This window comes from Neodiprion fabricii, chromosome 3 (genome assembly GCF_021155785.1).
Source record: "Neodiprion fabricii isolate iyNeoFabr1 chromosome 3, iyNeoFabr1.1, whole genome shotgun sequence".
In the NCBI taxonomy this organism is placed as follows: domain Eukaryota; kingdom Metazoa; phylum Arthropoda; class Insecta; order Hymenoptera; family Diprionidae; genus Neodiprion; species Neodiprion fabricii.
The window spans coordinates 26,505,252-26,530,384 of record NC_060241.1 but is presented as its reverse complement, the minus strand read 5'-3'; the positions used below and the strand labels follow the sequence as shown (position 1 = coordinate 26,530,384).

The 25,133-nt window shown below is 38.0% G+C and overlaps 1 protein-coding gene and 2 non-coding genes across 4 annotated transcripts in view; all 3 read left to right on the top strand.

Annotated features, from left to right (window-relative positions):
- LOC124177792 (repressed by EFG1 protein 1-like) overlaps positions 1–20,109 on the top strand; it is a 44,867-nt gene extending 24,758 nt beyond the window's left edge. The window contains exons 3-5 of one of the 2 annotated variants that reach the window (XM_046560600.1): positions 12,840–12,989; positions 14,840–15,059; positions 18,309–20,109. In XM_046560600.1, the coding sequence (XP_046416556.1) occupies positions 12,840–12,989; positions 14,840–15,059; positions 18,309–18,565 (627 nt within the window). In that variant the 3' untranslated portion in view covers positions 18,566–20,109. Of the gene's footprint in view, positions 1–12,839; positions 12,990–13,739; positions 13,816–14,839; positions 15,060–18,308 lie in introns of those variants that run through there. The other variant, XR_006869665.1, reaches the window with a different exon arrangement.
- On the top strand, positions 15,606–15,712 carry LOC124179267. The gene has a single exon (XR_006870000.1). It is a non-coding gene; the product is annotated as a U6 spliceosomal RNA (small nuclear RNA).
- Trnap-ugg lies at positions 16,211–16,282 on the top strand. The gene has a single exon. It is a non-coding gene; the product is annotated as a tRNA-Pro (tRNA).
- Positions 20,110–25,133: the final 5,024 nt, after the last annotated feature.

The following is a 25,133-nucleotide window of genomic DNA, read 5'->3' as shown; positions in this document are numbered from 1 at the left end:
GTCGCATATTCCGAAAGATGTCGCGTAACTCTTGGCTCCAAGAAGCCTCACGATACTCGGTGTTGTCTTTCCTTATCGCCTGTGGTTCCCACCACCAAGATGACGCTAGTCAACCTTTGCGTGAAAAGTTACTCTGTACAATGTGCTCCTCGTATAATGAATCGTTGAAACGTGGTTTATAGGCGCTCGTCTGACCAGAGAGTCATACCTTCATAGAATTATTTGGTACTTGAAATTTTACGCACACGCACCATGTTGACGGTTTTTCTACAGCCAAATTTGCCATTTTCGATATACCTGTAGTATACCTCGGGTAAAGTTTCAACAAGATACAATTTCGACTCTTCAAGTGTGTTTAAATGTTTGGCAAAGCGAAGGTTTCATGGAACATGTACTTTGTTCGTAAGTAATTTGCATTACCGTGAGGACAGAAAATGTATTCGATTATTTTTGCCAGAGAAAAGGTGTTGAAGAAATATTATTTCATCAGTGTCTTCAATTTAAATATTCCGTCAGCATAAGCGCGAGTCGCGTAACTGATTTCACGATTACCTACGACGATTGTCCTTATCTAATAATTTGTCGGATCTCAGAGCTATTTTGTATGCTTTTACCGAATCAACGTTGAGCTCTAACGTCGGTACTGAAACAGCTGGGATTATGAGCTGCACAATCGGAAGCTCGCGCGAAGTGAAAAATGCTCCGACCCAGTCCTTCCTTTTCCGTAAAATCTCCCGAATCGAAGAACGGCTAAAAATTAACTTTGCAGGAATTCCAAAGGCTTAAAACCCATGTGCGAAGTTCACGCAGGTTTCGTGATGTCTAATAATTCTGAGAGGCTACTGTACGATAGTAGTCAATTTCTTTTCACTGTTTATTTTTTGCATCACGAAGTTTGTTAGAACTCGACAAAAAATATTTGTAATCCTTGATATCGTCAGGAGCGGGATCGTTTTTCTATCGAAATACGTATACCGATGGCGTGTCTCCAACAGTTATTATAATCGCGTGCAAGGATCTGGTTCAAATAAGTTTCCCTGCCCTACTGATCGAGCTTTTCCTCCATCGCAAGAAGTCCGTGTTAAGGTCTTTCGAAGTCTCGTAAGTTTGCGTTTATCTCTTAATTAATGATCCACGCACGCCGAATAAATGACGTCCAAGTATATCTTTGCGGTCAGGTTATACAGGTACAACACCGTTGCAGGTATAACGTCGTATTTCCTGTCTCATGGTTCATGGAAAAATTTAGTTCTGGAATATAAATCTGTTGCAAGGGTAATTTTTCACCACCGTGAAACACGGTTATGGGTTTTTTAAACCACATCGCGAAATTGAATTTAATACATTTATAAACCTCAGCAGCGATTCCGTGGCAGCTATCATGCCATGCGTCTCGTTTTTCGCGCTAGAACCCAACAACATCTGCCAAGCCAATTTTTGCTTCTTGTCATGGATACTGTGTGACATCTATCATATAATGTGACGTATAATCTTTTCGGTACGGTTTCTAGGGTAAAATTCCAGCTAGTTTTGAATGCAATCATAAAAGTTTCGCCATATTTTTTTTCCCTCTTGCCAGATATCCGGGCGAAGTTTTGAAAATAAGAAATGTTTTGCCAGACGAAGTCGTTAAATTTGTATATACGAAGCAGCCTATAATTCTGGGCGGACGCGTCACTTCTAGAAGTGTGGAGTAGTCAATACTCAATGTCAGAGTTAGCTTCAGCTTCAGGCATTCAGACCGCAAGTGGTATCTATCGCGAACAGGTCAGCCCAAGCAACGTACGCTCGCGCGGGCAAACTGCGTTTGTAGTATTTCTGCTCGTTTATAAGGTTATTGAAAGGGTTGATGGAATTAAGGTTAATATTTGAGCATTATGATTTGAAACAATGGATATTCACCGGTGAAGATTTCGCAGAATTTAACCACAATTGAAGCATTGAACAGATGTATACGCAAAATTCTATTATAATTCATTCTCTGAATACATTGACCACCCCACTTGACATTTGTAATACAATTGCTTTTCTGCCGTTCGCCCTTATACATACCACCGTGGTTGGTCGTGAATTGTCCACGTGGAAACCTCTGTACTATACAGTTTCGCATGCGAATTGAATCCTGTTGGGGTGGGAAAGTCAAGAGGAGCCGGAACTCAAGACCAGGCCACGAACGGGGGATGAGGCCTTGAACTTTACATCTGCATTTACTCGACGTTGTAGAGACGAGGTTTTTTCCCTTGGATTCTCAACCAGTGGTGTAGGTAAAAGGGTAGAAGACTTTAAGGTACCTCAACGCTCGTCAAGATTCATCGCATGAATAATAAATATCAATAGTATTAAATTGGAATAAAGAAATTCTCTTTTTCCTCTAATTACTTATACCTCCGTAATAAGGATTACGAACTAATTTTAAGTATGTAACTGAAATTTACTTCGAATTTACGTACATACGTTAACAAACTTCTAAGAACATACTTGATTTGAAACTCCTTGTACTTCTAGACAGGAAATACTGCAGCTAATTAAATCGGATCCATGGGACCCTTATATAAAAAATGCATTAAAATTGGGGAAATTTTACTTTTGTCCCTCAGTCTTCAGTCAGGCTTTAACACGAAAATTCGTCCCTTGGCGAAGTTTGGCTCTAGAACCATCCTCAATGAGCACGTTTGCCAGGCGGCTCTTCTTCTCTGATACTTTCATGAATACGCTACGAGCTGCTCCGCGAAAACTTTGCTTCATTATTATTTCTCTCTCTTTATTTCCCCTTTCTATATCCCTGTCCGAAAACGGCTCGGTTGTTCGGCAGAATTCTTAGGAATAATCTATAACAAGGTATGGCATCTGGCGACTTACCACCAGAGTCCGAAAACTGTTCCACTTATCTTTTACGGGAAACCAATGAAACCGGACGCGCACGGGTGTACAATGTGTACATGAATATGAAATGCCTTTTATAGATAGGTAAACTTTTATATCAGTATCACGGGATTTCGATTCAAGTGATATTTCATAGCCGAAGTTACAGGCTCAGCCGCCGTGTTACGCGCAAAACATACGTCGGTATAACCGTAACAGTCGATGCAGAATAGCTGACAGATGTTTACTGGCTCATCTCATCTCTTTGCAGGAGCTAAAGCTTTAATGTAATTTGGTTAATAAATGTAGCCTCGAAGCTGCGTTGCCATTCGGATTGACGAACGAGATCCTCATCTCTGTCGCATTAAACGTTTATTTCCACCTGTCTTTGAAATAATTTCTTTCACTACAACAGAAACACCAGCCGAGTGATCCTGGACGCATTTTTGACCCCCTTATAAAAAGCTTTTTGCATTATTTATATCCAAGCGCCTACCCATGAATGCCAAATTGAGAAAGTAAAAGTATTTTTTGAATACCTACCTCCTCACAATTTTTCAAATTCTATGGCTGGTAAAATTCATACAGAATGAATTCCAGTCACGCTCTTTTTTTTTATTCATAACGCGTTGAAATTTCATCCTCGGTTTAAAAAGTGGCTTGAATAAGTAACGTTAAACGGTATAATACTTGCGTATAGATAACAAGGTAGTTTTAGGATGAATTTGCAGTAAACCTAAAAGTCTTGCATATAAATTAGGCTTTTGCAGACTGAAAATGGGGGAACACGCTCGGCTTACGGCTTTTAACACATGCTGGGAAATAGAACAACTTTCCATCCTCGTTATTTGCATTTCTCCTGACAATTCGGCAGCACTAAGTGTTGGGCAATCCACGCTCGCAAGTTATGTAAACACTCTCCGTTCGGCACGTACGCTCACGTCGTTCATCCTTCTTAATTATGAATTGTAGGGATGTTTTTTTTAAGGTCATAATAATAGTATAAACAAATTACTAGAATTTTCTGACAAACCGAAGCTGTTTTTACGGTACGACATGTAACTGTCCGAATGTGACATTCGTGAATTGACATGCGAAAGGAAAGTGTTTATGGACTTGACGACGTTACAGTGTACCGGTATCTACTTGTAACTCGGCTCTGCTGCAGGGTGATATTGACTCTGCTTTGACATCCAATTAGCCCACTTCCGTGTAAACTAAACGGAAAGCTGAAAGTCTGCCCGTATACAGGTATATGTACCTATATTCCCTGTACGTTTCGAAGGACACAAAGCATCCGCTAATGTCTAATCAAGTATTAATTGTACCGCAAGCTCTTTATGTGCATAGACAATGCTTCGCCCCGAAATGTTAGAGGCTGAATAGAAAAGGAGCAATGCGGCGTGCGACGGTTATCCCATTACACCAGGTACATACACATGTATATACCCCTCTCCGTTATCGCCTCATTAAGCTAAATTGATTTATTAATCCCCTGAAAATTCCGTAGGTTGATCTGCTCGAGCACGTGGCTTCCACAGTTATTATATTACTTCGCCTTGTATACTCGATGCGAACGAATCCGTGATGCCTCATACCCTTCGGGACTTCCATTGACCTATTGAAAAACCATTGAACTGAGAAGAATCTGTCGATTGGAGTCATTGCTGAGATAGTACTAATGGAAAATCGATATCTTGTCGCAATTTTGCGTCATTTTTATCCACCCTGAAGAGAAAATTATATGTTACAATACCCGTAAGGCAGGGAAAATTGCCACTATTTATTACACTAGTTTCTTCTTCATCTTGATCTTGACTTGCATTTTTTTTTTTTCTTCCGACCGCAGAGATGCGAGGAAAGAATATAACGTGACTGATTTACAAAGCGAAAGTGACTGGACACTTTGTTTCACGAAGCAAGCAGCCATTCCTTCGCTAACTCAATTCTTCACATTGTTCCCAATGTGACTCAATTCCAAAAGTATTGTTATTTCTCACGTTGAGACTCTGTAAGAACTGTTTATCCGTTCATTGTTTGGTAAGATTGCAAACGAGGTAAGTATAGACTCGGAGGTGGAGGTCGAGCTTACGGGGCTATTTATCTTATTCAAGAATCAAACTCGATGTATAATTTTTGCAGTATGATATACCAACTTACTCCTGGCTCTCTGCATTCATTTCAAAGTACATTATACGTCAACTTTGCGACAATGACGAATTGAGACGACTCATGGCAAACGAAGTGAACTGTGTGCAGTAACCATACCTTTACAATATACAGGTACGAATGAATGGTTTTTCTTTCAAGTAAGAATGATCAATCTTTGCCAACTCACACTTGACTCATTTACATATTATTAGTTTATTAAGGGGAATTATCCCCACGCAGATCGCTCTAGTGACGCAAACCTCGTCCATCGGAGTTACATTTTGCAGGGGATGATAAAAATCTGCAAGTCTGTAGATAACGCTGAGGATTGTTTGAAGTTATGTTTGTCCGTGTAAACTCTCCAGACAGTAAAAATCCCATTCCTAGCAACAATTCGATTTTTGCCGTTGCAAAATACCTGCAACACATACATTTTAACAATGGTATGTACCTTATACGCTGCGTCGCGATACATCGTCGACTTGGAGACGTAGCCGGCAGCAGCTGTTACCTAGGGGACCTATTAGGTCGACGCTTTCATGAAGAACTATGCGAATGGGTTGCTTCAGAAGATTCTATAAAATTACTCTGTCAGAGTGTAAATTATAACTCATGCAGAGAAAATTTAATAATCGCCACTTTACCGGCAGGAAATTATCCGTCGTACATTTGAAGGGTTGTCGACATTCGCTTTGTGAAAATTGGTATTGTATGCGAATTGTAATTTTATATTTGAGATCCAAATTCACGGCAATACGATGTTTACATACACCTGTTTGGTTAACTTTCGGAGTACCCGGTACAGCCGGTTTTATTTACAAGGTAAAATTCTTCATATTTTCGCCGACGTCCTTATTGTAAGCAGCTTGTAAATTTGCTACTTGGTATCGTAAGAAATTTGGGTTCCAGGGGAGCGTCTGTCATGCTTGCAAAGAAACATGATTCGCAGGAAACACATATTGGTTACGATCCTTCAGCCCCTACGAAAAAAGGATCTGCCTACCACGTGCCTTCAATTTTATTTTGCCACACTTTTTGTCGAGCGCAGTTTATACACCAAGTATTTTTCAGAAAAATTAACACCGTCCACCCGACGGTTCGTCAATTTCCCTTAATTCCAGGCTTTTTCTTCCGGGCAGCAGAAAACGCGAGTCCCCCTGACATGTTATGTAAAAATATGAACTTCGCGAGCGAATGCAAAAAGGGTATTTACCCAGCAGTCAAAAGGGCTCGTAACCCTCTTCAACAAAACATACACATAATTGCGGCAAGAAATTGAGCGAAAAAGATACGGGGAAAAAGAGTGTCGGTGCACGATCGAATCCGTTTCAATGGATGGGATGATGCCTCGCCCGCGACGCATTCGGAAAGAAAGGAAATTAAAGATGGCCTGAAGAACTTGGGACACGGAACGATCCTGTCCAGGACAAGGACAGAGAAATTCGGGCGTTGGGCGCGTCGCTCGCACCTGTACCCGTATCGACCGAAATAGAAGAGCCCCCTTACACCCCCAACATCTCGCTTGTATTCCGGTAATTCTCTGGAGGCACCGTGGAAACGTGCACACTTATTTGCCCTTGCATTTGCCTCCGCCATTAGGCGTGTTGGACTTGCATAAGCTCGAACACCGACAGCTGTAATGGGTCTGTTTCGTAATTTCCTAGCACATATGAGCGCCAGACAGGAAATCGTATTTGGGGGTTCTGCGTTCTTTTCGTTGGAGTACGTGCTTATTTTTTTGTACCGGGGCGCTGCGAAAGGTCGTGAATGTATTAAGAAAACGTTTTAAACTTCGTGGGTTGAAAAGTAAAAAGAAACGGAGTTATTGCAACGTTTTTACCTTTCTCGTGAGATATGCTAACGTATTTCAACTTGGTTTAGAATGAGCTGACTGTTTTTGTCGAGTGTTATTGCGAGTCGGTCGGCCGGGGAGATGATGAGGTTCGTTTTGGATACTTGTATTACTTGCGACTTTACTTCGCCTCGAGTAAATGTGACGCATCATTTTTTAACTCGCATCCAGAATTCCACTGAACATGGATTCTGCATCATACGTATATCTTCTACTTGCTTACTTTGGTCCCAGCGAGACTCGCCGCCTCAACCTGGGACGTGTTTTGGAACGGGCAACTGATGTGCTGTCCTCCATGGTCCATTTAACCGTGCTGTATTAGCCTGGGTCTTTGGTCCCTCGGTCTGAAACGTATACATTGGTACGTCATTGTTCACCAGCTACGTTACGTGAATTTGTGGGTTTTAGACACTGTGTATAAAATAGTTTTGCGAAGCTCTGTTGTATAATGTGGGCACCGCGGTGCGAGTACATGGTAGATACGGATCGGTCCGGTGTTGGATTTGATGCCATTAATTTTGCGCTCCGCCTGTGAACTTTGGAAAACTTTCCTCAGGGGTAATACTTGATTCGCTGCATCATGAAGTCAGGCAGCCCGCGTCTGCAGGCGTTGGAGTATCCAATTTTTTAGGTGTTTTTTGCGTGGTGTCGCGTGATCGATTTAAAAGTTTTTTCCAAGAATCCATCGCATTCTTTTGTAAAATATCGATTCGATTTGACATTGTTTTTCGATATGATCGTTTTGACTTTGTAAAGTGCGCTCTGCCCAGATATCACCGATAACTTATCGCGTGAAGTAATAATCGAATAACTTGCAAAACATAATCTCAAAGTCTGACTCGTGACGAGATAAATGAATGATAACTCTGTGCGAAAGTTATTCGGTCCTAGCTAATCAGAATGCAGTTCCTGACAATAGCACGAGCATTTTAGAAAAAATAACAAAACGATTCAATGATTTACGAAATAATGAGATGGGTTATTGTAAAAATTCATAAATCGGTCACGTGACACCACGATAAAAAATATAAATAATTATACCACGAGTATTGAACTGTTGCAATTAATCGAGTCATGGATTTTTAAATCTATGATATTACATTCTAACATCAGAACCTTTGAATTTTTATTATTCCATGTTATTGAGAGATTGCAATCAGCGCTGAGATGGGATGGGTAAAAGTTTATCAAGATATAAAGGGATGTAACGTGGAAATAAAATATAATCATTTAAAATTCAACCGCATTGTAGAACGTGAAGAGAAAGAATAAAATATATAGTTTCAAATGGAAATGAATTTATTTCCTTCGGCATTTCTACGTGGCTTGAGTTAAAATTCAATCTAGTCGAACAAAGCGCGAATTGAAATTTTAGGCTGTCCGTTCGTCACGCTCATATCTACGCGGCAAGGCTTCAAAGAAAAGTACTCGCTGGTCCAAATGTCAGTTTTACGGAAGTACAATTTTTCTACCGGTTTTTTCTTTCGTTTACGATTTGAACGTTGAGCTGGCGACGAAAATTTAGTAGCGCACGGGTTAATGTAGGTTTTTCGTACGCGATATATGTATAATATATACCTATATGTGTATAGGATTTTCCGAATAGCTTACAATAAAATTTCAACTTCCACAAAGCGAACCTCGAATGCGTTGTTGTGAATTGTTTTAATTAACCATAAGCGAGAGCTAAGCTCATTTTGCATCAGCAAATCCTACATTCGATATTCGTTATTGTACAGGCAGAATAATGCTCACCGTTCACGATACGTACAGTAAAATCTCGCGTGAATTTATTTAGGAATACGTGATGACGCCCACGTCGTATTCCATTCGTGGTTTAAAGGGGATGAACCCAGATAGATTCTAAAATTTTCCTACAATTTCAGGAGTGGGATACAGTACCATGTAACAGAACACTATCCATGTATGGTATAAACTAGGTGATTGATTCGAAAATTTGAATTACACTCTCCGAGTATAAAAAGATATATGTATCAGCACTTTTCTGTAATTATTTCTTTTAAATGTATTTCTTGATATTTTTTTTTTTTTTGCAGCAATCGTATATCCTGAATAAAATTTGAATAACGTTGTTATAATTAATGCGTAACTAAATTTTTGATACATAATTTGGTTTTGAATAATAGACGCACATTTTACGAATGAGAAAAATCATCGAAACTACAAACAAGGTTACATGTATTAGCATTAAAAATAGTAAAAGAATTTGATTCCGATAAATTTTCATTCGCTATACTTACAGCTGATGATCGTTTCAGATTTGCAATAAATCACATCCAGAGCTCAATCATTTTTCAACGTGTGTAAACCCATCCATGTACGTATATATCAAATAACGCGCGATACGGAATTGCAAATTATTAGCTCTGCCAGTGGTTGATCTTAGCATCGCAGCATCAAACGGTCGATGGCATTATTACGCTAATTCGGCGTGGGTAATGGGTTAGAAATTTCCTTATTATTTGCTCCGGGATCGTTAAAACTTTTTGGCTTACGTCACTCCTTTCGCATTTGTACATACCTATACGTTATACCGCACTGAAATCCCCCGGCCTGAGTTGAGCTGTACTTTGTAGTGGTTCTGCAGACTTTGAGGATTTACCATGCACCAATGCACAAGCATCATGGTCACCGCGTCACAGCCGCGATGCTCTTTGACATTTATTATACCGGTTTTGAAAGCTCTGCTACGGTCGATGGTGAAACGTGGCTATTTCTTTTTTCTCTTCTTTCTGCATTTTCATTATCTAATACTTTATACCCATGTACCTGACAAACTTTCACGGCGGGTAAAGAGTAACGAATACGCAATCATCCGACCGTGAATTCACATATTCGTATAACTAACGGAAAAAGTTCAGGATTCGTTTTTCTCTGCGTCCGTATGATACTCAAAGAATTTTCATCAGGCCGCTGCACTGACGCTGTACGGTGTTTTGGAATTTGTCAAATACTTTGGCATTAAAGTTATGTTTAAATTTAAATCGCACTTGACGCGAGGATGATAAAAAAAAGTAATATTCGATATTTGCCTGGATGATTAACTTGTACAAGCGATACCTCAATGAGAGGAAATGAAATTAATTTTCACATTAAAAATTTTACTCGCCGACCGAACTTCTGAGTTATCAAGCTAAATACTCATACATCAATGTATAGGTATAATAACAACAAATTAACTTGCAAAGCTTGAATAAACGTCCGATGTAAAGTATCGCGGAAATTCCACCACGCGGTAAAGTTCTTCTCATCTCACGCTGTGCGCTGAGAAAGTTTATTGTAATTTGCAAATGTAGATTCGGAAGAGTAACGATGTTGCTGCATGCAGGCTCTGCATAGGGACGCGTCGAGCCAAGATGAAAACCTTTGGGAAATCAATATTATAGACATGGGTACTCTCGAGGAGAAATACTCGATGGGGGGAAGAAAAATAATGATAAAAACAAGACTGCCGAGGTAAGGAGATGTTTCAAATAACTTTCAGGTATACCGAATGTCGTGGGACCATATTGTTTGCCGCCCTTAGGCATATTACATGCCTAAATATATTACGCAGGCCTGCGATGGTTTTTCCCTTACAAAACTGTTAGGTGAGAATCTATGAAAACAATGTTCAAAAAATTCTGTCAATTTTCTTAGAAAATAGTACATTATTATGTAACAAGGGAATAAAGTCGGAGATTATTCCCGAGGGTGGGTTTACTCCCCCTCCAATCAGAAAAATATGCACATGTCTTATATGTTATCAAATAGAGAGAATGTGTCAGTGAATATTGCATAATCATGTAATATCAATATCTATTCTCATAGGCAAATCCTTGTTTAATCAAGTTTTGAGCAATTTGGTCAATTTCAATTTACTCATCGAAATGTTACGAGTATGTTGAGCACCTTGAAAATTTTGGATTATCAATAACTATAATTCTCTTATTCATGCGTGAGTTCGATCATTTTATCAGCTTGAAAGCTAGAATATTGTGGAAAGTTTATAACAATACATGTGTGCGTTTGTGCCAACTTATTGCTGTTGCGTGTTGCCATGCTGTTCATTTTATAACTAAACATTCAGTTTTATATTCATTATATTTAATTTTTTCACAAAAATTGTTCAAATACCAGTAAACATGCATATCTTGAATAAAAATAAATTTTAATGTGCCGGAACAAACTAGCGATATATTTTAGTTCAACATACGTAAACATCAAAAAAAAAGATCATAATTTTTAGGGCAAATTAAAAGTTGTACTCGTAGGCTTGTGTTATTTATTTACACGTATAATATACAGCTCATCGTCAGTTTTGAAAATGCCAACGATACAAATACTTCTTTTTTCTCGGCCTCGTCAATTGTTTATATCAAACTAGTCAACATCGCTGTAACGACGATTGAAAATTTCAAGCCAATTCTATTCATATCGAAATATCGAATTTCATTTATATCGAAAAACGATTTTACTCGCAGGAAATAGTTGATTGTATGTATAATATGTATATTGTACAATATGTAAGTATGTAAACAATATTCTGCAAGAAAGTACAACCGACTTGTATAAAGTATAACAAAGACGACGATTTTACACGAGATTGATGCTTACAATCTGTTGTATTGCATACGATGTGCAGACATGCGGTACACACATGTGCAGTGTACGCTTTAAAACCGGGGCTTTAAAAATGTGCGAAAACTTTGCTAATGTAAAATTTTGGCGAACGTTGTAGAGGACTTAAGCCTATTTATAACGCAATGTAACGTCTGGCTCATTTGTGGTATATAAGGAACAATATACAACCGGCGGAGAGGGAGGGATGCTTAATTTATACAGAGAGGAGCTTTTTTTGTACGCTCCGGTTTTTTTATATGACCGTATATTTTGTTGTTTTAATTTCACGGCGTCAACGTGGCGCGCTAACGCGACATATCTTCAACGAGGAAAAAATTTTAAAGACAAAAGTGTTCCGGGTTCGTATTCCTTGCGAAAAATTCCCTTGCCAACAACTAGAATTAAAATTTTTGTATTGTACGTATAATACGAGATGAAACGATTGTCGTCTGATGAAATTAAAGCTGAAAATTTTATACGAATAATGTACCTATAATTTATTTCCGATCATTTATTTCTGTTCTCCTTTTACTTTACAGTTAAAGGTTCGCCTTCTGTACATAATGCGGTATCAGGTAGTATTTTCACGGTATAAAGTTTCCCGATAACTCGTTGAGTCCGATAGGGGATAACGATCTCTTTATTGGTGTAGCTATCCCAAGATTTATCTCAGTAACGAATTTAGCACATTCTGCACTAATCCATACCCTTTTCTCAGCAAAGCGAAACACTGTGATTGCCTATTTTCCGCAAGAGTTGTACAACATTTTGAGGGTTATGAGTCTTGAATTATCGTTCGTTTGTAGAACCCCTCGGAAACCGGGAAGAAGGGAAAAAAATCCATACACCAAGTACATACCGTTGAGAATTTGTCAATGAGTTTGAGGATATAAGTTCCGGAGTAATAGAATTACGAATGCTGTTAGTCAATCAATTCAACGCTTCGCGTTGTTGTGATGAATTTTCAGTGCTAATCGCTGCATGTTGACCAATCTTACTTTGAATTGGTTTCAGTGTGATAGATAATTTGTTTGAATTTCTCGATGACATTATACCAACTTATCGAGTCAAGGAAAGCAAGAACAAATATACCAGGTACGATAATTGGTTCATGGAAATTTGGAGCTAAATATATCCGGTCTATCCATTCGTGCCGTTTGAGTTCACAAATCGATTCGAGTTTTGACAGATGTTTAAAGAGCAAATGCTGTTTCGAAGCCTGAAACTACGCTTCTGACAATCGTATGAAGTATAATAATCGAGGAAAACCGTCAAGTGGTGATAATCTAGCCATTCTCGCATGTCCTTTTTAAACAATGTAAAGCTTGAAAATATTTTTATTCTGTTACAGATACTGAGTAACAGGCCAATGAGCATTGCTCATGACAGCAGTGATCTTGAAACGGACTGGCGTGACAGCGAATTTATTACGGAATGTCTTTGCTGGCACAACGTATATCGGCAGAGGCACGCCGGACCACCACTTACCATGTCACCTCAGGTAAATTCTTCAAATTCATCTACGACAACGAGTCCGTACATTTCATAGATGAGTTGAGATTCGTGACCGTGTAGATATTATGAATATTTGATTTCGTTGGATGACGGTCAGGGTTGGAATGATGTACGTTGAGCGATCAATTTTATTTTCTATACGACGTTTCGGCAGGCAGCTTTAATATAAATAATAACACATTGTTATGTGACTTACAATTGTTCACTAACTGTCAACTTTAAGAACATTACACAGCTAGGTATTTTACTTTTGTACTGGCCTGGTTTAGTTTCGTTTTAATTCAATTTTATATACGATGTTGGTTTGAATGTAAAGACTGTGACAAGTGTTACATAGGCCAATCGTCACAGCATCTCAAAAAAAAGAATAGCAAATCATAAGTATCATTTAAAACGCGTGATCCTGATAGATCCGCTCTGGCTCACAATCAGTATTCATGGGTTGAAGGGCACAGTTTCGACTTTGAAAATGTAAAAATAATTGACAAAGAAACCAACTGGCATAAGAGGCTTATCAAAAAAATGATACACAGATCTAAAAACAATACAGTCAACAAAAGAACTGACATACAAAACCTGAGTCACCTCTATTCGGACATCATCTAAATTGTCAATAGAAATTGGCATAGAATGTTGTATAAACAGTTAGGCTAGTACACGAACAAATATGTAAACAGGTACTTGACTTTCAGATGTTATTGTCAAATTGACTATTGAGAGAACAGTTCGGTTAGCATAGTTAGTGTTGGTATTCACTTCCTTCTCGAACACCATGCAATAAACATCGCAAGCGTTAGGGATTGTCGATTTATGTAAGTGTTAAAAACAATTTAATCTTCCGTAGTACCTAGTTTAAATAATAAGATCAAATATTATACGTTGGCATTTGCGTACATTACGAAATTTAAAAACACTGTACAGTATTCAAACGCAACAGAGATTGTATATTGAGATTGATAATTACCTAGCTGTGTAATTTTCTTAAAGTTGACAGTTAGCGAACAATTGTAAGTCATATAACAATGTGTTATTATTTATATCAAAAAAAAAAACTGATGATGGTAGGCGGCGCTTGCGCAAAAGTCGTACAGAAAATAAAATTGATTGTTCAACGTGCATCATTTCCACCCTGACCGCGATCCAATGAAATCAAATACTCATAGTACATTTCATATCATTCTTTTCTCAAATATAGGCTTGAGGATATCACACGCTTCTGGTTTCCGTCAAGAACCAAACTGTTGAATAGAATTTTCAGTTTACTTATTTTCGTTCTGTTTGACAGTTTTTTTTCAACTTCGAAATACAACTTTTATCTACAGATAGACCAAAATCTGTCCCGTTAAAAGCATTTATTTCAATTAGGTATAAAAAAATGTCTGACCAATTTTATTTCGAGTTTCTCGTGTGTTTAGAACACGACGTAAGATTCTCAAACTTCGGACGAGCGTATAAAAAAGATATGGACTCGTCCATCGGTGCCAATCCATGAATTAATAATTAGACAAAATTCATTTACAATGCTTTGAAAATCTTTGCAACTCCAGAACTTCGAAATTCATCCAAGTTTCTAATAAAAATGATAGATTTGCAGATTCTTGTCTTTATTTTTAAGTTGAAACCATCCAAGTTCAGATTTTTGTATAAAATTTCTTCTGAAATTATTTGACAACTTTCGGCAAATTGCGTAAACTGTTTTAGTTTCGATCAAAACATTGCAAAAGCGGGCAGATTTTTTTGTGCATAAAGATATTATTTACGGGGAATAATTTTGTATCTTTGAAACACAGTTTCGTATACGAAAGTAGCTAAGCCAGTTATTCTCTTTTCCTGCAGCTGTGCGAATATGCGCAAACTTGGGCGAACCATCTGGCGCATACGAACACATTCTACTATCGAAATGACCGGGACGTGGGTCAGAACCTCTACTGCAGACCGGGTGGTGCTGTCACCTGCGATGTTGCTGGTCAGGAAGTCGCTGCCTATTGGTATTCCGCCGTCAGGCAGTACGACTTTCTCAAGGAGCCTGACGTACTTCATGCCAACGTGAACGCAGGTGCGATCAAGTGTCGCTAGTACTAAAATTCCTCTAAGCCTTGTCGTAAAATTTCCGAATTGCACCCTTTTTTCCCGAAAACTATATATTTCTTCGCGTTGTACGCTTTTATGGATTATTTTATCCAATCCATATCGCCAAATTTCAAACAGAATATATTCATCCTATATTATACATAAAAAAGTTGCAATTCCTTCAAATTCATATAGTCTCGATAATATGCGATTTATGAACATTAAACATTGATCCGGATTATAATGCAAATATGTATTTCATTTAGTTTAGAATCGCATAACAATATAATCTCCTCAGTCGCTTGGAAAAAAAAACAACAGTTTGAAAATTAGTCAGTCGGGTCGTGGGCTGCACGCTGCTTGGTACGGTACTGTGCTGCGAATCGAGTTTGAATTTGCCGCCTGTTTCCATCGCGTCAGTTGTAGTTCGGTGCGTCGACCGATAGGCGGCCCACACAAGCTTCATGTTTCTCGAGAGTGCTAAGTTCGTTGGACGCGTAGGATATATACGGAAAGTTGAGCCTTTACGAATGTACTTGCTTCGGCAGTACATATACTAAAATTGGAACGATACAGAGAAGATTAGCATGGCCCCTGCGCAAGGATGACACGCAAAATCGTGAAGCGTTCCACATTTTTTTGCGATATTAAACTCGGATTTTTTAACTCAATAATATATTTAACATATTTTTATTAGAAAGAAGGAATCATTTTTGCCTATCGTGCGACGACAGTGTCATTCTAAATTGTTATAATAAAAATTGTACTCGTAAGAAATAGGAATTTAATAGTCAAAATCACCGATCTCTGTACTAATAGAATTAAAAAGTAAACAGGACTAAAAAAAAAAAACTTTGGATAACAACTTGTTACGCAGGTTGCACAGGTTGGAAAATTTATTCTATTACGTATGAATATATTAAGAGTAGCAATGCCGCGTGTTAAATACGACGACGCGATGTTGCATGACGGTATTTGCATCACGATGTGCTATATCACCCATATAGTCGAATTATTCCGACGACGTGGGTTAAAATTAGCATATCACAAAAGTCATAATTGCTTTCACACACGGAATTACACCAAAATCGTTTTCCATGCGATTATCACTCGGTAAATGATCAATCCTGATACAGCGGCTCAATGGTCTAGGGGTATGATTCTCGCTTTGGGTGCGAGAGGTCCCGGGTTCAAATCCCGGTTGAGCCCAACTTTTTTTCCTACTCTTCCGGAAATTGGTCGTTTTTTATTTTTTCTGAATTATTATTTTTAACAAGTTTTCGCCAGGGATATTCATTGTTTACGTTATAAATCCTGCAATGAGCATTAAGATAAACGTGAATCGCGAGTTCGCCTTCCATTCGATCGAAGAACTGACGATGAAATCAGCGACCTTCGTGATACATCGGATTCTCCCGGCAGTACCCACGGCGGTAAGTTCCATAAGGATCCACCCGACAGTAAACCGTTTCAGGGCAGCCTCAACCCTTCTTCTCCCGTCGGTGTAGGTCAAGGTTTCCGGACGCGGAGCGATGTTGCAAATACCTCGACAAAGAGCCTGCGGACGATAAATTCATTCGATTCTAACGGTGAAATGGAACCGACTACGTCTTAACGACACATTTGTAATTTGTGCTGTAATTTGTTTGCCATGACACTAAAGAAGTCTTCCTCATGCCGCAGTCAGTCTCTACCAACCGTGTTAACCCTTTTAGGGGCACATTTTTCTACTGAACAAATTTAGAAAACGATAGGTGGTTGGAGGTTTTCGGGGTCGCTGATTACGATTCTGAGGTCAGAAATGCGAAATTTTACTCGGTCGATGAATTGCCACGCATGTTTCATAGCTACATGTTATATCGAAAGGAGCAGGATAAAACGTTCGACCGATCCACCAGCGAAGGGCCTTGAACTCGTGTCACAGTCCCCGGCGTTGATTCCCTCGACCCTGACCCCCGACTCTCTGTCTTTGTCTAGTTACACCTGGTTTCCGGACTTCCCTCCAAGTCTCGCCTGATGTACGACGGTCTTCGCGGTTGGAGGCAGGGGTTGTTTTGCATTTCACAGCTCCCCAGTGTGTTGAATTTTTTTTCGCCTGATAGAGAAGATATGCAGTCTAGTCCGGTATCACAAATCTGTTCAAGAACCTATATATTTTCTCTCTCTTTCTCTCGCCGCAAGTGCTTAGAATCGAATTATTCTTTTTTCGTTTTAATAAACCACCAACTGATGCGGAACTGCATCCCCAATTCCACTCGCATGATTATGCGTCTAAAAAAGTTGCCGAGCTATTACGTCAGTCACGAGTTGTACGAACATTATCGTTTTTTTGATAGTTGTTTTCAAGTTTCTGTTTTTTTTTTTTTTTTTTTTTTTATACCAGTTATCGCGCTAGTCTCGAATGCTAGAACACAACCCGTAGCCTTTTCTGATCGTGAGAGCCGTCTGAAGCACGATATTATTATGCTACGGTTGAAGCGTCATCTTAGAGATTTTTAACGTTTTTTACACGTGTAATCTTCCAGTTGTATTTACGAATAAAGGAGAATTTTATTCGACGGTCTTCAAGCTAATGAATATAAACTGAATTCTGCCTTTGCCACGGGGCTTTTTTCCCCATTTTGTTTCTCGCTTGTTTATAATGAAATCCAATTCACTCGTCAATAGGCATTAATCTCTACGATTTTACTTAGATACAATAATGTATTATACATGTATAAAAGATTGCGGTAAGTTGGAACTTTTATGAAACTCGAATGATTTTGTTCCAAGTTAAAACGGGATAAAATTAGGTTCGTAGTGACAAAATCGAACAAGGTATGGTTTTTGAAAATTGATCATTGACCTCCGAATAAGCTTCCTCGGCTCGCAAAATCTCCTCACAACAGCTTCTCGATCGTATTCACCGCGATTTCTAAATAAATGCTTTATCCGCAACAATACCGCCAAACAAATTAATCCACGGCATTAATTAGTCGACAGTTCACTATAATTTGGCCGATTTCGTCGCTACTGACGAAAGTTTCGCATACGTATATTCAATAGTTGGCGGGTCACAGGAGCGAAAGCAATTCCATTCCGGTGAAGCATGCGCAGGTTCATAATGAACGAGCGCGAAAAGTTGTTAGCCTCGAGCACGTTGGTAATATACCGTAATCGTCGAGCCTTTAGAAATCCAAGCAGTACCTACGTCGGTTCGTCATGTTTTCCTGATCACTGTGTCTCGTTTGCGCAGGTCACTTCACGCAGCTGATATGGGCAAACAGCAGACACTTTGGAGTGGGCAAGGCGCGCAGTCGTAGCGGGAAGATCATCGTCGTCGCGAATTACCAGCCGGTGGGAAACATCTCTGGTCAATTCCAGATGAACGTTCATCCGCCGATACCCGACTGCGCCAACCTGCCCTTGCCGCCGCCGCCCAGGGTGCGTCAGTACGAGACGCCGATGTCGGACGTGTCGACAAGCAGCAACAGTTCCATCAGCACGCAATAATACAAACAAAACGACTGCCTCTTTTGCGTATGCGCCCGCTGGATATCAGCGGGCACGGGCCGACTCGTCAGTGCGTTTTATCTGAGAAATAATCGGCACATGCACGATTTACACGGTGAAACGTAAAGAGATACTCCAAGCTTTTACTTCCTTCTTCCTAATTCCTCTTTACTTTTTTTCGTTGTAGACAGAGCTTAACGCGGTCTTTGCTATTTACGCTGCTTCTTCTCATCATGCGGCTAAGACCTCGATCATTCACGCTGTCTGACACCAGGTGTGCTAATTTGTGTTTTATATTTTTTTACTAAAATGCGCAACGGTCGGGACGGAAGAATAATTCCTTCTTTTTTTTCGTGCTTATATGGTACAATTTTTTTGTTGAGGTAACTAACTTTTTGGATTGAAGAGAGGAATCGTTATGTCAATTATTATCGCGCTAAAATAACGAAATCACAACGTTGCTTTTGCGTTCCATTACGGAAACTGATCTGATGATTTTCATTTTTACGACCTCTTTACCTGGTCGCGATAAACACGCCTTGGTCGTAAAATAAATTGTATTAAATATAAATTTTTTCCCAGGCAAAAATGGGTATATATCCGTAGTTCCGCTTTCAGTCCAAACTGCGTGTGGAAAGCGGCAGAAATAGTCACGCACTGTTACGAACAACTCTGTTCGTGAAAAAAAACAATCGCATAAACATTTTTTTTTGTACATACGAGTCAAGATTCTTTTCCAAAAACTTTGAAGTCATAAAAATTGAATTCGATCAGACCAATAAGATATACTAATTGTCCCCGCTAAGAAGTTTTCTACGCTGTAAGAACAAAAATCGGTCATTTCTTGAGTTTCAGTATAAATATTACCAGTCATTGTAATAATTTATGAATAAGACTGAGTTTCACAAGTCTTGGAACTTTGTTCGCATCACTGCATACTCGGTACACTAAAAATTTGCGATTCTCTATATTGTTAGAAAAATCAGATCAGTTCTAGTTTCAGAGACAAAAGGAAAAATGATTTCTTTCACACAGCTGAAAGAGACGGAATGTTAGCCCGGTTTTCGATTTCGATGATTGCTCTCCAGGCGTCAAAATTGCCCAGTTAATATTGGTTTTGAAATCGGGTCGATCGGTTGATTCAGGCAGTCACTGTGTCCCGGCGTTTAATTACCAGAGGTTTAATAATTTCTTGCATCATTCTGGAGTGACACGCGTGCAACGACATAAATTACTTTCAGAACAAATAATGGTATCCGCGAAGTTCCTCTTTGTCGCGACCGTTGAGCATGAGGGATATGTTTGTCTTTGACAGTGAGCGAGACGCCTTCCCCTTTGGCAAGCTGAAACGTTCAACGTCGCGTCGCCGTGATCTTTATTAATAGCGAAAATCCCATCAACGATATTGCTTGGTTCCCAACTCGCGGCTTAAGAAACGTTGGACTGTACGTTTTAAAGCTTGAAGTAATGTACGTATTGGCTGACAATGAATGCACAGCTGTTCGCTCACTGCCAGGGGCAAAGCTGGAATTCTGTTTTATCATTTTTGAAAACGTATCTGTAATAGAACTGCAGGTATTATGTATCGTATTCCGAAAGATTCGCAGCGTCGAAGAAATTTCAAGAGGCGAAACTACAATCAGAATTATATTCTTCTCGCAAACGTCGTCGTCGCGCCGCGTTGAAATAAGCAACGTTATTGTAACAATGGATGTTTAGGAAACCCGTAATTTCCCGAGTTTAGGATTTTTTAAACTTCAGTGAATCGTAATGAAGCAAGACATGATGATATTTAAAAATTTTAGGTGCTTCAAAGTCTTCTAAAATTGGATAATAGTGAATTTTTTTCAATCTTTTGTTACAATAATGTTAATAACTTCAACCTCGTCGTCAAGGCGAGCGAAGCTGTGAACGATCATGTTCAAAGTGCTGTATTAAATAAACATCTGATGAAAAAAATTGCATATTACAATCTCAGAAAAGTATTATTGCAATAACAAATGTTACATCGCGTTGACGAAAAATGACTGTCGAACAGAAATGTGAAAACGAAGAAGCGACGTAACGTTGTTTGTGAGATACGGATATTGGCATTTACGATACTCAAATCGTGTGCGGAAAAGAAGAATAAATCAATTGATATATGTTGTCTAGTGTTTACATCGAACTTATAAGAACGCTTCATTGTTATACCGTTACAGTAAATGTGATAATTGATCGTTGAAAAATTTGATCCCAGGAATTAAAACGAAAATATATAAAATTTAGAAGTCATTCATTATAAATTATAGGTCTACGTATATGAGTATTAATTCCTGTGAACGAATCGCGTGTTTGCAAAATTGTTAGAATAGGCTAAAGTTAAAAGAGAAAATAACAAAAACAACAACAACAACCATTTCGAAACTAAAACATTAAATTTGGCTGTATACATTATATTTTACTAGATTAAGATGCGGTGCCTCTAGTCGTAAGTTTATATGGCTATAAGCGTTGCAAGATCATTATTTATTACTATACAAGTTTATTCGAATTTATGAAGAATTTTTAATAATTGATAAATGGCCCATGATAGGAGAAAACTCAAAGGCTCGTTGCTCTGCAACTTGCTGCCGTGCAGCTCGATACCCGCGAAATAAAGACAAAATAGTAATAATAATACTAATAATAATGAATGGTAACGCGAAACGCCGCGGGAAATCATAACGATAAAACGTCGTTAAAATACCACGTGCTAAAAATGATCCTACAGACGATAAAAACATTTCGGGACTCTAGGTATAACGTATAACATTCTATTTGAAAAACATCGAGCCAAAAGTTCCAAGTCGCCGTCTGCAAAGTCGCGAAAGTATAATAAACCACATTAAAGGCAGTTGTGTTATTGAGTAATGATGAAACTTTCAACCCGAAAATTAAAATTAGTAATCTATATTGTTATGTGAAATGAGAGTTACGAATTATACGTAGGCATTGCAGACGTTTTAATCTCGCTCGAGTTCTTCCCGCACAGATTGTAATAATACGCGATATATGATATAGTTTGCCACGGCCATTAAACGCGTAATTAGTTGGCTCGAAAAGTCTTTTCAGGCGTAACAGCAATCAGATGATTTGTTTGAAAATTGTTAGCTAGCACCGTAAACCGTAAATAAAATGAAAATCAAATGAAAGATGTCGTTCTAAATTTTTTTTCTTCATCTTTGATAATTAAAATTTTATCACTTGGCCATCTCTGCTTGTCGAGCGTACACTTAGTTGGTAGTTATTGTTGACAAAACGTGGCCGTTGCCACGTGAGAAATTCGAATAGGATTTATATTTCACTAGAACATATTTTAGAAAGCTCAGGCATTTTTATACAAAATATCGACGAGTGCGATAGGTCTAAGTAGTTGGCTTGCAAAGTTGTAACGCCGAGTGAGAAATAATAATCTAATGGTTAGGAAATTATTATTCGAGCGATACGGTATTCGTTATACTTACTGCACGTCGCCGTCTTCAACGAGTGATTGTCAGCAGCGGAACTTTTTCTGAGTACAACGAGTAAAATTTAAAAAGTTTTAATTGAACGAAAATATCAGACGGAAAACGAATGACACTAAATGGAAATTCTTATGAATTCTTTGTTAAATCCATGTATAAACATACCATGCTTTTATACCGTGTTGCGCAAAAATGTTCGGAGGGCGATGTTCATGTATGCATATAAGATATATAACGTATATTATATACATGTTATACAGGTAAAGTTAATTTATCGGTATGTGCAAGAGTTGTGTAATAATTTATACGTTTGTTGAGTGGCCTAAGCAGATAGCGCGTCATTAATGTACGTCTAGCGAAAGTGTGATACATAGAATTATATACTTAAGCTGCACGGGATATGTATATGTATATGTATGTATATATATATGTATATACATATTTTGTTATTATAGTGAAGTATTTTATAAAACTGTTTTGTTGAAGATGAGTTGTTGATATGAAATATTATCCAAATAATAGTAACATAATTTTGATATCTTCAATTCACGTACCTATACTGCGTTTCGGTTTCGCTCATTGCTGATTAATTCAAAGTCGTAACAGCTGGAAATTTTCTCAGCTACAAAAAGAGTTGTAAACAAAAATCAAATAGGTGGTTAAAGCTGATGCAATTCTTTATATATGTATATATTCTTTTGAAGCAAACTTTTCTCACCGAATCTATGGTAAGGCTTCTATGTCAAAGTTACCAGAATTGTATGACTGGGAAGTAAATCGATGTGTAACTATTAATCATATTTGAAGTGAAAAATTCTTACTGCTACAACAGAACAAGTGCATGGTAATTAATAATAATACATAGTCGTTAGCTTTTTTACTGCAGCACGTTTAGGTATTTGTGATATACATATAACGTAATTGTAATATGTATTGAAACGTTAAAAATTGCTAATACAAGTTTGCTATACGTATAATTGATTCTACATAGATGTTTTCGTCTTCTTCTTCTTCTGCTTCTGCTTCGGAGAATGGCAAAGTACTCCTGGTTAAACTTGAATATTTTATAGTATTTTCGCATCACCGTTAGAATCGTGATTTTTGAAAGAAATAAGTATTATGTCGTATTCATTCCGTATCATTGTTGTCGCTTCGCTTCTTAATTACAATTTGCTGTGTAGTTATGTATTTAACAATGTAGTAACAGTTTTGATTTGTAGACGCCAAAGCGAACAGAAACGGGGTAAATAAAATTTATATTCACGCAGTAATCAATCAAACTATATCTAGTATAACTGATGCATATCCGCAAGTGAATGCGGATCGCTGAATTTGTAACAATCTTCCAATTAATATTAAGATTACGCTTGTAACTTACTGTTATTCTCATTCTATCAAATTTTACATCACATATAATCTGCGGTCAGGTTCGAAATAATTTCCGCGAAAAGAATGCGCGGAAGATTCTTTCTTTCGCGAATATTTATAACTACATTGCGAATATTCATGAATTTATTACCCTGATTAATTTATGAACTCAAAATAACATTAATGCGGTAATTCTCGATGTATTTAGATGTAAGGATAAGGTAAACACCATATAGATGTTATACACGGTGTTCTGGAGCATTGAAAACACACGGCTACACAAACACAGCCTTGCATAAGAATCGCGAATACTTCAATCATTTGACCCTTAAATTAGTTAAAAGGTCAAGCATGTAACAATTGTTCAATGTTTCTCGCGTCATTCGGTCGAATAATTTCAAATTATTCCCATGAGCGATCTCTGGTACGTTTGTTTACAACTCTGATTGATTTCAAATATTAATATTTACGGTCTAATCGCGTAACCAGGTGTTTTCACTATCCTCGCATGCACCGTACTTATCTAAGTTATCCTAGGTTAACCTAGCACGTTATCTGTTATTGATTATGAAATAGTTGTAGGTACCTTATAAGATCGTACGCTGAAGCCTCGAACGAAGTACATGTATATAGAAGTAACCTAGCTTAGTTGATAATTTGCCTAGTTAGATTAAGGAATAAAATATAGCATACGTATATACTAGGGTGATCTTTAAAAAGATCATTTTTGAATTTCGACCGATTCACCCCCAAAATTGGCTCCACATAAGTCAAAATTAATTACCTAATTTTTTCACATTTTTCTCTCTACTCTAAAATCACCCTGTCGGGGCACGAGTTAGGGCCAAGATGAAAATAGGAATAATTTAGGGGATTACTATCAAAAATGACGTGGATCCGATTTAGGGGGCGGCCGGTTGAAATTCAAAAATTACCTTTCCGAGGACCATCTTAATATATACGCATCAACAATAATATTATTATCATTACTATTATTATTGTTGTTGTTTTTATCATTATAATTATTATTATTAGTAATATTAATATGTAGGTATATGGTAGTTCCCCTACACGAAAGACATGTGTGATACAATACGTAGTGTTAGAGTTAAAAGCGGTGAACAAATCCGTACTATTCGCGGTCGAATGTGTAATTGAGTAATAAGAAAGTTTCGTACAAAACGCAAAGGTTCACCTATATCATAATGTTGTAATAGGATGAATTTAGTAATTATATACACACCTAAATTTAAAATACGTAGGTACTGTCCCGACATAGGTTATTCATATTATATACTAAATTGGCAGCTTTACATGGTAATTACGCAATTTGTCATCAATTTTTCCCTCCTTTGCGCATTCCAGCTGTTTTTTTTTTTTTTTTAATCTTTTTATTTCTACATGTATTTCATAATTTTCACCTCCTCGTCGTTTAGATCGATGTACCGTTGGCACGTGTGTAGTTTACTTTTACTTTCTATTCATATGAACTCCGTGTATAGAGTACAACATTTATTGAGTGATTGATATGTTTCTTTTTCTAGCCTCTATTAAAACTTTTTTTTTCTATAGGTAACTTATACACAAAGTTGCTTTTGTTCGTCCGCTACGAACCTGGGGCTTCAGTGAATTATTAATCAACTGTTTATTCAGACAAATAGAGTGAGGTGGATGAAGTGCGGACGCTATCCAGGCGCTGATAACGATCGACAAAT